The sequence below is a fragment of the Camellia sinensis genome, chromosome 9, assembly GCF_055761805.1.
Source record: "Camellia sinensis isolate YWXY chromosome 9, ASM5576180v1, whole genome shotgun sequence".
Taxonomy (NCBI): Eukaryota; Viridiplantae; Streptophyta; class Magnoliopsida; order Ericales; family Theaceae; genus Camellia; species Camellia sinensis.
Window position 1 is genome coordinate 130,477,939 of NC_138969.1, and position 13,518 is coordinate 130,491,456.

Below are 13,518 nucleotides of genomic sequence, written 5' to 3' on the forward strand. Positions count from 1 at the left end.
ACTTTCACAAAAATTATAATAAAATTTTAAATTAAAATAAGACGTTAGTAATATTTTTGTAATTAAATATTATTTAACGAGCGTTATTTAAAATGATAAATCTTAATGTAGTTACAAAATTTTATATTTTTTTAAAAAAATGGTATTAAATCTAAAGAAGGAAGCACATGGGACATTAAGGTCAGTGGCAGATTCTTTGAAGCAAAATAGAATTTTTTTATTTTTTTATTTTTGGGTACTTTTTGGGTGAAAAAGACATTTGTGATAGTTTTATCTTTATATATATTTTTTATTTGTTGTTTATCTCTCTATTCTTAAACATCCACTACAAGAATTCACACATTTGCCGACCATTTTTACCGACCAAAAAAATTTTGGTCGCAAAAAAATGACATTTAGCGACCATTTATTAATTAGTCGCGAATGATCATTATTTTTGGCGACCAAATATTATTGGTCGTAGAAGGTTATATTTTGGCGACAAAAAAATGAGTTGGTCGCAGAAAGTGGTATACTTTTGCCGACCAACTACAAATTTGGTCGCGGAAGGTCACATATTTTTTGACGACCAAAAATTTAGTCGCGAAAAACTTATTTTCCGCAACCAAAAAAAATTAGTCGCCAAATTAATACTTTTAGCGACTAATATTTTAGTTGCCGTTGATTAAAATTTGGCGACTAAAAAAATTTGTCGGCAAAAGAACCTGTTTTTGCGACTAATTTGATCTTTTGGTCGCCAAAAGTTTGGGGGCAAATTTGAAATGTGGGGCGGGAATTGAATTTCAGAAAAAAAAAAATTAAAGCCCTGATCTTCTTCGTCTCTATCTAAAACAAAGCCCTAATCTGTGTCTCTCTATGTTGGCCCACCCTTCCCTGTTTCTGTGTTCTCTCTCTCAATCGGTGCCCACTCTCTCTAGCTCACCGAAGTCCCTCACCACCATTGCTCACGTCGGTCGCACGTCGCCACCGCTGCAAATCGCCATCGCCAATAATTTTCTACTTCACACTGTTGATGCATCAATCGAACCCAGATTGGGGTAATTTGGTTTAATATGGTGATATGTAATAAGTTTCTCCTAATATTGGATCTCTAGTAATCAATTTCCTTTGTTGAGAAAGAACCCAGATTGGATGTCTCTCTCTCTTTCCTTTCTCTTCATCGGCATCAATTTTCTTCCTATGAACGAAGATCAATCGAAAACGACGACATCGATCGCCTCCTTCTCGTCCATTCCGATCTCTACTCTCTCAGTCACCAGGTAACTAATTCGTACTTCTAGAGAGAAATGAGATAGCAATTTCATATTTGATCGAACAATGGTTTGAAGAAAATTGATTCACCGAACTGCATTATTCTCTCTCTCCTTAAATTTTGTCACAAACTGCATATATATATATATATATATCTGCTACGTGATCAGAAGGAAGACTACAGATGATTAATCTGCATATATATTAATCTGATAGATTTTACGTGATCAGAAGGAAATTGTTTTCACCGAGTTCGACGTCTTTTTCGTGATACAGATGATCAATTGCTTCTCTTTCAACCTCTTGGCCTCTAACCTAGGTAATAAATTCCCACCTGAACAATTTGATCTCTTGTTCTTGAACTTCACAACGATTTCAATTCGTTTAGGGCTTCACATGTTTATTAAATCAATATTAGTATTGTTGGAGATATGGGTTTTATTAGATTCGTATCAATTTTGATTGGATTCGATGCTAAATTGAGGTTTGATTGAGTTGTCAAGCTATTACAATTCAAGTATTAATGCACCAAACCAATTGATGGTTTGAAAACACCTATATGGTTCCTGGAATTGTATAATGCATACATACTAATGAAATTTTTGTAAGAAGTTTATGCATTGGTTCTAGATGTGTTGAAAGGGTACAGTATAATGGTTCATGATTACGAATGGGTGTGACTCTTTTTTATTTTATTTCAATATCTGCATACCATTTGGAGTGGTTAATTATCTGCAGATGTACTGTCTGTCTGCCTAAAGTACTGAACTTTTATTCTTATGCGTATTGTAGGGGCTTTTTGGTAGATAAAAAGAGGGGGTTTAATTGTTAGGGGCTATGTTAATATATTTAAAGCTCTTCTATGCAATGTGACTCATCACGTGCACCTGCGCCTGCTGATTGATTGATTTTATTGGATCTTCACAAATTGAACACCTGACAACTTGATTTAATATTATACCAGTAAAAGAGAATGAGAGGAAATACTCAAAAGCAATCGGACCATTGGTATCTTGTGCGACTCAAGTTGTTAGTAAAAATATTGCTATCAGCCAGTCTCTTGGAGCACTTATGTTGCAATACTTGCTTACATATGTTGAGGATGAAAAAGAATAACACTAAATAGTATAACAATACAGTAATGGTCGTTCCATGCCCATGGGTCATTCTTAACTTCAGCATAGGGCAGGGCTTGCAGGCTTAAACTTCTTGGATAGGGTTTCCCGAATAAAGACTACAAACAGATTGTTTGGATGTTCTAGAATTGAGATGAAGGCTTTATAATTTTGAATAATATATATTTAGGAATATGCATGACAGTTAACAAACAATCTTTGGTTCTTTTAAACTTTTGGGGAAATGTATGGAGTGGGTTTTTGGCTGTTGGACCAGGTGTGCTATAAAGGCATGCTTGTTTTTCATAGTGAATAATTGAAACTGAAAATAAGTCTAAGGTTCAATTTGTGTAATGGTTTAGGATGTCAGAAACAAATTGGCAATGGTAAAGAAACTTCAGGTTTTATTAAGAGAATGGCATGGAAGACATATGTTTGGAATCGCTTACCACATTCCAGGTCTTCATTGGAGTTTTAATTTGTTAGTTGATCAAATTTACAGTGGTATTGGTAAAACATGTCAGGTGGTGTTAGAGGGAAGTAGTCTAGCATGCGTTATAGAGGACCGTTAAAAGTTCATGTGCTTCCTTGGCATGAGGCATGAGGCGTGGTCTCTAAGGGACCTTATGTCTAGGTGGCAAGCTCTGAATAATTTTAGGAGACTCTTAGGAACCCATGAATCACTACAAGAAAAGTAAGATTTAACGGTGTTGATTTGACGGCGTTTTAAAAAGCGCCTCTATTTCTAATATTTTACGGCGTTTTCTTAAACGTCGCATTCTTATTGACCAATACAGCACCGTTTTAACTTCCGAAAACGCCTTCAAATGTTTTTCTCTTTTTTCTTTTTTTTTAATGTAAACTTAAATAGCCTATTCTCTCTCTCTCTCTCTCTCTCTCTCTCTCTCTCTCTCTCGCTCTCACTGTGCCCTTGGTTTCACTCTCTCTTGCTTCACCCCCTTTCGTTTCTCTCGATTCAAACCCCTTCATTTATTAATCGATTAATCTGCAACCCTTCTCTTCAAGTATTCGATTCACCCCTTCGTTTATTCGATCACATTAGTACTGTTTCAATATCAAGGAACTTATCATTGTTACTTCTTGGAATTATTGTTAGATGAATTTGATTCTTGGTGGTGGTGGTGGTGGTGGTTGAATTATTGAAACTTTCTAATATGCTATTACTGTTCTGTTCACCATTGCATTTGGCTTTTGGAAATCAGCTCATTGAAAGAAAATCAGGGAGGTAAACTATCTGTCGTAGCATTTGAGTTCACTGTTGGATGCCTTGTCTAATCTGATGACTTACAGGTTGACCGATCCACAGCTGGAATTGTGACACCAACAAATAACTAATACTACGATAAATATTAGTTTGGAAATATGTAAAACTTAATTGTTGCTATTTTAATTCAGTAGATTGTGAGTTGATGGAATTTCTAGGTTGATTATTGATCTTTGAGCTAGTAATTCCAACTGCTAGAGGACCAGGGAATTTGATGGGATAACTAATTTGCGATATGGTTAAGTATTTAAAATGATTGAAGATAACAGTATTACTAACCTTGTCAATAAGAGTGAATAAGGTGTGAATGTTTATCCTTGTCATGCATCATTTTCTGTTTCTTTATGCTTATGCTTAGGATATTGCCACCGGAGCCATCATTAATGATTTCATGGTTTGACTTTCAGAGCCTTTGTTTGAATTAGATTTAAAATCTGATCAATAGTTTTATCTTGTTGTTTTTGGGTTCCAGGCGTCTCAAGATAAAAAGAGCTTTGATGTTGGAGCTAACCTTTTGTGGGAAACCTTGATCCTGTAAGAAATTTGATGCACTCAAATGTATTTTCATGCCTTGTAAACTTCTATATGCCTATGACACAGTTTTTCAATTTCAAACCTGGCTCTGATTTTCTTTGCAGGATGTGGATGAGAAACTTTTGTGTGATACTTTCACTGCATTTGGAGTCATTGTTACAAATCCCAAGGTCAAACTTCTTTTCTCTTGCTCCCGTATAGTTGTGTTGTTTGTTTCTTATTGATTTGTGTCTCCCTTTTCTGTTGTTTACCATAGTAGATTTATGCTTCTTGAGGATTAGCTTGATGTTGATTCAAGGTCTAATAGTAGTGCGTCAAATGACAAAGAGGAAAGTGGTTTTATTTATTTGAACCATTATACTGAAATTCATTTATCTTTGCTTGTGACATTACACATTGGCTTCTTCCTGTTGGTATAAATTATTAACTTTAAACTTATTCTATTTCCTACTTTGAGCATTCTACTTTGCTCTTCTTGGTTGCTTGCATTCTCTACCAGGAACCGGAAAAACCTATTATTATTTCCTTGAGATTCACTTGACGAAACCCCTGCTTAATATCTACCTGCGTGGTTAGGCTCAAGGGATTCCCCTTTTTCCCATGAAGCGTCAGTGTGTTTTAAGTGCATAGTCGATAGAGCTTTGTATTCCTTAATACTCAAATGGCATATCAAATGCTTAATGATATAAACAATATCAATTTTGTAACACAAGCATTGTTAGAAGATAAAAACTGGCAGCAGCTTCCTCTTTAACTTTCCCTTTTTCAGAAGGTTAAATGACATGAATCACCTAATTGACAGTCGTGTATAGGAATATGAATGGTTCCAAGGTCTCTGAAAATTGGCTACTCTAATTAACAGTCTTGTATAGGAACCGATGGTAGTTTGCCTCCATAGATCTCTGGGAGTTGGCTCTCATCAATGTCAGCAAGCAGAGTTGATTTCAGCTTTTTATCCTCCACAAAAACTATCTGCACAGATGTGTTTAAACATTAGTAACACAATCAACCAGTGATAAAAATACAGTTAATAACTTTCAAGTGTTCTAGCTCTCTCCTACTTCATTTCTTTCATGCAAAAGATTTTCATTCATTGTTATTTTTTTTTAATATTTAATTATCATATATTTTTCTGCTTTGATTTAAATGACCAGAGAAAAAGTTAGCTCATGGTCTTTATATAAAACATGCCTAATTCATATTGCTCCAACTTTAATCATGCCAAACACAAATGCAATGCACGACTCTATTTCTATTTTTATTTCTATTCAAAAAGGACAAGGACACGAGAATTAAGTGGTAGAGACCATTATCCCAGCCCAAATTCAAGTTGATATTTGATAAGAATGTATATTACAAACAAGTCATGCAAGGATTTTTTTTTATATTTAAAGATACCTTCTTTTTTTGTTTTCTTGTCGATAAATGGATAGACAGCCTTCCATGCCGTCATAAATACATATGGCACATGGACTACAAATAACTTGCCTAGCCTCTCTGGGTAACAATCCTGTCATTGAAACAATCAAATTAGAACTTACAAGCTTTTCTAAGTTTCTAGAGCAACTCTATATTTATACTGCCATTGTGGCATCCCTTCCCACTACTTGGATGTTGGATTCAATATGCACATCTCAAAGAAAATTTTCATCAAATAAGAGTGAGTTTGTGCAGTCAACTAAAGGCTGGGGTGTTTCTGAGTCTTCACTTGACTGAGGGACTAAGTGAGTACATTAATTTCACATATTTGCTTATGAAATACAATGTGGTGAGAACTTAAACCTGTAAGATTGATAGAGATGCCAGGTATCCTACTTAATGGCAATGAAGGAGACACAACTCTGAGGTTTTCATGTATGAATCCCTTGAACTGTGTCATTTGAATCATAAAATTGTTAGAAATTGATTCTATTGTCTTTTGGATTTGTAAAATTTTCCAATTGCCTCAGTATAATGCAGCCTAACTCCTTGCTGTAGCAAAAACTCAGTAAAACTATGGAAGTTCAGAATTTTTTTGGAAAACTCTACATGTTTAGAATTGTCTTGGTTCCTAATGACCATATACAGTTTGGCTTTTACAATTTCAATACTGTGGTAGTAGCATTGCTAATAGTTAGTTTGTTCCTTTCACATTTTTGTGACTTTGATCATTGTTGCTTCTAGGGTAATTTGTAATGGCCTTGGTTTGAACTTACAGTTGGGGGCCTTTTAAATGCTACTTTTGGAAATGCAACAGAACTGATAATATCAATTCATGCAATGAAAAGTGGCTTGTTACGTGTTGTCCAGCAGTCATTATTGGGCTCAATTCTGTCAAACATGTTGCTGGTGCTTGGATCTGCATTTTTCATTGGAGGAATTTCTCATTCTAATAAGCAACAAGTGTTCAACAAGGTAGGCTAATTTTGATTCCCATCATCGTTTGTTCTTTCTTTCTTTCTTTTTTTTTTTTTTTCTGAAAAAGGCTGGTGTATAGCTTAGTTTTCATTTTCCCATGTCTTGTTATCTTTGATGGACTAAATATTAGTGTTCAAATCCTGTTGGCAGGCAAATGCTGAGATGAATTCAGGATTGCTCTTGATGGCAGTTATGGGCCTGATGTTCCCAGCTGTGCTTCACGTTACACACACTGAGTTGCATTATGGGAAGTCAGAGTTGGCCCTTTCAAGGTTCAGCAGCTGTGTTATGCTTGTGGCATATGCTGCCTATCTTTTTTTTCAGCTAAAGAGCCAGAGGAATCTCTATGGCACTATTAATGAGGTTGGAGTCATTCGACCTTTGATGCTTTCCTGAAACACAGACATGCATTTCTTATGTTTCAGACATCAAATATATTAATCTGTTGGTATCAAATACTTGTTGTTCAATGTAGAGTTTGGTCTGACTATAATTATGACTATTAGATGTTTCAATCACAAGATTCTCTCTCTCTCTGTCTCTCTCTCTCAATGAAGATTATTGAGCATGTTTGTTATGATGAAGAGGAGGAGAACCTTTACAAGCTTCCCCTCTTTTATTACCTTAGCAGAGGGTTACTTTTCCTAGTTGCTTCTCGCTTCCTAATTTTGCCCCTCCAATTTTTGAAACCTTACATATCAGTTCCACTTTGCCAGTTGCTCTTGCACTTGCTTTAGCAACCATGCTCTCATAGGCAAGTTGCTAAGGTGAAGTAGGGACTGTGACAGATAAAAATAACTTGACTGAAGAGTTTTATTCATTGTCTCAACACTTCTAAAACCTGCACTACCTTTTTCCTTTCTTTCTCTGTGCATCTCTGCATCTCATGCAACACATGGCATAAAATAGAAAACCTCAGAGTTTATTGTCTTGTTACATGACTAGGTGACCAAGAATTTGAAAGATATTCAAGGACCTACCTTAGCTATTGTTCTTGAACGACTGAAGCACTCTGGGGCTTTTCAAGGTATGTTGCAGTGAAGTTTGTTGAGGTTTTATTATCTTTGTTTGGTAGTGCTGTTTCATAGTGACATAATTTTTCTTTGTTCCAAGAAACATTTGAAGTGGCTAAAACAATATCGATGGGGCCATCATTGAAAAGTGGATCAAAAGTTCACGAACCAGACGAGCACCCTCCCCAACATATTTCTTAACAAGTTCACGAAGCTAAATTGTACTAGACTACTTGGCAGTATGAGCATTTTTTAGAGGATTAAATATTTTTGGATGGATGTGTATGGATAACAAATATTAATAGTTTTATTTGTTGATAGCTGTGCATGGATAACAAATAGTTATGTTTCAAATTGTTATGCTAGATGGATGTGACTTGTGAATGAAAACTTAGAATAGTTGTATTGTGTCAAATGTTAATGAATTATGTATTGTGTCGAATGTTAATGATTCAGTTAATTTGAATGATGCTTTAAAATTATAGGTTTGTTATGGATTGAATGAATTATTAGGAATTACAGGTGTATTGTTTTCCTGCTTTGGCGACCAATTTATTAGTCGCGGCATCCAAAATAAATTTTTTTCGCAAAAAATGATAATTGCCGACCAAGAGTTTTGGTCGCAAAAAATACATCTATTGCCGACCAAAACAGCTATTGGTCGTGGAAACTCACTTTTGCCGACCAAAAGTTTTGGTCGCGAAAAGTAACAAATGGCGACCAAATTTTTTGGTCGCGAAATGTGATAATTGGCGACCAAAAAATTTGGTCGCGAAATGTGATAATTGGCGACCAAAGTTTTTGGTCGCGAAATGTGACAATTGGCGACTAAGAAATTTGGTCGGAAAAATATCACTTTTCGCGACCAAAGTGTTTTAGCGACAAAATAAATTAGTCGCGGTAATTAAATATTTAGCGACCAAAAATTTAGTCGGCAAATCCAACTTTTGCCGACCAACGAAAATTTTGGTCGCGAATTACTTTTGCCGACCCTCAATTGGCGACCAAAGTAGCGACCAAAAATTTTGGTCGCGGATAACTTTTGCCGACCAAAAATAGACTTTTAGCGACCAATTTTTTTGTTGCTAAAAGTGTTAATTCTTGTAGTGATCATTGCAAATCATTACTAAAAAAGTTGCTGACGGTGACAGTGAACAGATAAGTGACATATGGATATATTAGTAGACCGATAAATAACACATGGACAAATAAGCGGGCATGGGGATAGATATATGAACAGATTGACATATGAGTAGAGATAATATGATCTTTCAATTTATTTTTGTTCTTATGGTCTCAAAAGAATAGATTTTGAAATATTAGTCGTACAAATTTTAAAATTGAACCTTTAACCTGAGTATCCTTTTCTATTTATATATCAATATTGATTAGAAAAATTAATAAACCAAGGTTTGAAGGATACAATATTAAGTGAGCATCAAGCCTTGGAAAAATGAGTCATTAGAATTATTAGATGAATTAACAATGTGAGAACCTTATAAAATAAATTATTCAAATTATTAAAATTGAACTCGTGATGGGCCCGATTAACCTCCTAAGTTTTCTTAAATTCAAATAAAAACTCTACCCGTAATTTTAAATTTACATGATACATATCACGACGCAAACTCGCCCCTATAGATTTAGAGTCATGACCGGCCAGTAATTTTAAATTACTTTCAGCCTCAAAGACAAAATTTCAAAATATTTAAAATCATATCGGGGCTTAAAGCGGAAACAAAACAAAAATAATGATGTCCATTGAGCTTATACCTACATGATACAAGCATAATTTATATACATGTACAAATCTTATATATCTCACACATACATACATTTAAGACTCAGCAAAATACCAAACTTTGACAAAGCTAAGGGGCTGATTTTCTTGGCTCTACTCAAGCCTAATTTGTTCCATTCCGGAAACCATTCAAAAGGATGACACGCGTAGACTCTGAGACTTTCTCTATCCTTGTTGTTCATTTTGCTCACCTACATATATATTGTTAGGTTTTTATTCTTGGCAATCTCGTTTGACAAAACTCCTTTCAATTGTACTTGTTTGCGCACTTTTATTTCAGTGAGGCAATGAGTTTCTTAGATGCAAATACGACCCGAATTGTGCCGTGCAGAGAAGTTTGTGATGTTAATTCTTACAAGATTGCCACTTCGCGGACTATGACGGGGATCGAGCTTCCCAGTCAACTCGCCGGGGTCCAGGAGGCAACGCTCTTTGGCGGGTTTGGGGCAGCGCCCCCGAAGCAAAATGCAAAATTGTATTCAAAGTTGCATGTCCGCCTTTGCTCGCTCGAGTGGAGGAGCTTTCGCTCGAGCGAAGGCTGCGTCTGGCAAAAACCCTGAGAATGATGAATGTACACTCGAGTAAAGGTTGTGTGGCTTAAGCGAAACCACTTATGGAAAAACACGCGAGATTAGTTCCTTGCTCGAGCGAGCTTCGCAGTCCCAGTTTTCTATAAGTACGTGTTTCTATCAAATTTTAGGATTACTGCTCCAGATCTTCTTTTTGGATATTAAGGTTTATATCTGGGGATATTTTGCTAGTTTTTTTTTATGTTTAATTGAGTATTCAACTCACGGGTTAAGAAGAATACATCAAAGGTTTGTTTGTTCCTTCTATACAAAAGAGAGAGTTGTTTTTCGGTGGATTCTGAAGAATTTGAGCCTGAAGCTTTGGTGGATTCTGGAGTGGCTCATAGTTAAGACAATTCTGAGGTGAAGACGGGGTTGGAAGAGACACATAGGGGTTGGTTCAATTTGGGCATGGATTCGCTAGGTAATTAAGAGTATACCTGTGTAATTCCTTTATGTCTTTTTAGTGGATTGTTTTGTGACTTTTGCCCGTGATTTTTTTATCACAATTGGAGGTGTCCAATTGTGATTTTTTCACGTAAAATCGTTGTGTCGATTTGTCTTGATTGTTTGATTGGAATTGTTGTTTACTGTTTAAAATTGATACATAATCACAAATCAACATCTAGGGGATTTCTAGATTTTATATATATATATAAATAGTGAGTTAAAACCCAACGAGTAATAATAGTATAAAGAGGTTAAGTGAATAAAGTTTGACCACATGTCTTACAAATTTGAAATGAATCTTAAATCATTTTCAAAGTGAGGCATTTGCCACATTATATCAAATTCATAAGAAAACATTTTTCATGTTGAATCCCATATCAAAACATATCTTTTAATTTTCGAAGCAATCCAGTTTAATAGGCTGAACATTTTGTTTAGCAATCATATCATCTCTTTACAATAACAAAAGTCATTCATATCATTATATGTGGTACATCCACGAAACATTAATATTCCAATAACAATGGACCACGAAGGGTCAAACCAATGGACCACGAAGGATCAATTACTAGAGATCTCTGTGTTTCAATCAATCCAATAGACATTGTATTGTTACCTTTAGGCATGGGCCTATGATCAAAGGATGCTACAATACAGTTTCAAAAGTGAACTTCATTCATCGATAGGAAATAACATTTTAATAACTCATTCAATCGATCACATATTGATTTCAAGAACAATACCAATTTCAAAAACAAGTATTACTTGAACATATCTTTATAAAGTCACTACTCACAGTGGATTATGTTGTTATTAGGCCCCAAACGTCTACTTATACAAAAACACATAACAAATACCCAATTGAAGTACCATTCAATATCAATTTTATTTTAATTCAATTCTTTTTATGTGTTTCTACCTTATTCCATGACTATATGAGTCCAATTAGTGCCTAAGAATACTTAGAATGTCATGAGGATGCAAGTAGGCAGTTAGAAGAGTTATTCAAAAATTGCTGAAAACAAGGTTTTCGCTCGAGTGCATCTTTGGTCGCTCGAGCGGTTTGCAAAGCTCTGTAAAAATGCTGGATGATCTCAATGTTCACTTAAGAGGTGACTTTTCCACTCGTGCTATCTGCAAATTTTCTGTGTTTTTGAATACCAACAAAATTAATTTCCAAACAATGTAAACATGTAATTTTATTAGTAAAGTTGAACCCATGACTAATTTTCCACTTTCTAATACAAAAATCTCTTTGATAATTAAGATTAAAACCAATAATTTTATGAATATAATAACTTCAACATTTTTTTTCTTTTGTGTTATAAAACATAAAATTAGAGCTATAAAGCTCTTTAAAAGAAATATTTGCATATATAAAATTCAAATCAAAGTCAAACTAATAATTTTCATTCTCAAGTATAAATTGTAATTTATTTCCAAATTTGTCCAAATTTAGATTTAATTCATTTTTTTTATATCAAACCCAAAAATTTTAAAATATGAATTAAACTTTCAAAACTCTTGAAAATTTCATGATGTATGTAAAAATGGAATCCAATTTCATCATTAATAACAAAAATCGAACTTAAGTAATGAATTACAAGATCAATTTCTTAGAATTTCAACTTAACTCAATTTTTAACCAAAAACTTAATTTATGATCGAAGAAGTTCCAAAATGTGTTTAAATTGAATAAAAATTTTAAATTAAATTACATGCATGAATTAAAAATCAAAATCAAACAAATTCCTAATTTTCATAATAAAATCAAAACTTTGTCTAACTTTATGATTAACTCCAAATTTCCATAAACTTGATTTTTATAAAGCTTTTCCTTTTTCTCTTCAAAACATGAAATTGAATTAATTCAAAATTTTCAAAATCAATGATGCATGTGTAATTAAAGCATTAATTTGCTCATCCATTTAACATTGAGGCTCATTTTCATGCAAGATCACAATATCAAACCCAAAATAATTAATTTTCATAACCAGGAACCTAACTTGATCCCTTCATCTTTGTTTTCTAATTTCTTCCAATTTATATGAAATTGAACCCAAACTCATCTTTAATTTCAAGTGTAACACAAGGATTCTACAAAATGAAGTGCAAATTTCATACCTTAAACTTTAATTTCAGCATATTTGGTTGATTTTCCTCTACTTCCTCTTTTCTTTTCTTCATTTCTTTCTTCAATACATAGCTTTTTCCTTGAACTCTTCTCCATTTCCAACAATGTGCTGACACACACACACTCTCTCTCTCATTCTTTCCTTCGGCTGCTTCCAGGACACTTACATCCCCTTCATTTTGATTTCCCTCATTCCTTTTTTCTTTTCTTTTTATTTTATTTTACTTAGTGAGACACTTGTCCTTGTTATATGAACTCAAATCAGTCTCACTTAGACTCTTGAACACATACACACACATGCTCTGCTTTTGTTGACACAATGCATAGGAATGGCAACGGGCCGGGCCGAGCCGAGGCCAGGGACTACACTCCCTGTCCCTGATCCCCGAAGGTTAAAAAAATCTCCGTCCTCGATCCCAGGCAGGGGAACCCATCACCCCCCGTCCCCGTCCTCGAAAATCCCCGAGTTTTTTTTTTTTTTTTTTTTGAATTTTGTTCAAGAATAATAAATCAATATATATGATACATCAGTATGTTTCATCATCATCAACAGATTTAAATTAAAAAAAAATGTTTTCAACAACAATATCAACAATCATCATCAACAACAACACAATACCAACAAGATCAGATCAGAGAGAGAGAGAGAGAGAGAGAGAGAGAGCGAGAGAGGGGGAGAGAGAGAGATATAACAAATCTGAGTACACCTCCATCATCTGGCACAGATTTGAGCAACGCCAGTGACCAAGTTCTATGGTGAGATCGATGGTCACTGTGGCGGTGGTTCGGTGGTGGTAAAAAGAGAGATGGACCATCTGCGGTGGCGGCGGTGGCGGTGGCGGTGGCGGTGGCGGTGGCGGTGGCAGTGGTAGTGGCAGTGGCAGTGGCGGTGGCAGTGAGGAATAGAGAAAGACGAAGTGGAGAGAGAGAAAGAGAAACTGAGGTAAGGAGAAGAGAGAGAGAGAGAAG

At 34.9% G+C, this 13,518-nt stretch overlaps 1 protein-coding gene and 1 non-coding gene across 13 annotated transcripts; one reads left to right on the plus strand and one right to left on the minus strand.

The window, feature by feature from the left end:
• Positions 1 to 805: 805 nt before the first annotated feature.
• Positions 806 to 8,041, plus strand: LOC145798764 (vacuolar cation/proton exchanger 2-like). Of its 12 annotated transcripts, none has more exons than XM_082887667.1 (9): positions 846 to 1,037; positions 1,120 to 1,259; positions 1,528 to 1,570; positions 4,124 to 4,185; positions 4,290 to 4,355; positions 6,349 to 6,579; positions 6,733 to 6,945; positions 7,528 to 7,609; positions 7,696 to 8,041. In XM_082887667.1, the coding sequence occupies exons 6-9, from the start codon at positions 6,445 to 6,447 to the stop codon at positions 7,794 to 7,796; spliced, it is 531 nt and encodes a 176-aa protein (XP_082743793.1). In that variant the 5' UTR covers positions 846 to 1,037; positions 1,120 to 1,259; positions 1,528 to 1,570; positions 4,124 to 4,185; positions 4,290 to 4,355; positions 6,349 to 6,444; the 3' UTR covers positions 7,797 to 8,041. The 12 variants fall into 12 exon arrangements, with proteins under 12 accessions (XP_082743794.1, XP_082743802.1, XP_082743793.1 ...); XM_082887669.1 differs by having other exon boundaries at positions 867 to 1,037; positions 1,468 to 1,570; XM_082887676.1 differs by lacking the exon at positions 1,528 to 1,570 and having other exon boundaries at positions 832 to 1,037; positions 6,383 to 6,579.
• Positions 4,800 to 5,998, minus strand: LOC114315858 (uncharacterized). Its single transcript, XR_014340311.1, has 3 exons — positions 5,968 to 5,998; positions 5,584 to 5,695; positions 4,800 to 5,157 (listed from the first exon to the last, which is right to left on the minus strand). It is a non-coding gene; the product is annotated as an uncharacterized LOC114315858 (transcript).
• Positions 8,042 to 13,518: the final 5,477 nt, after the last annotated feature.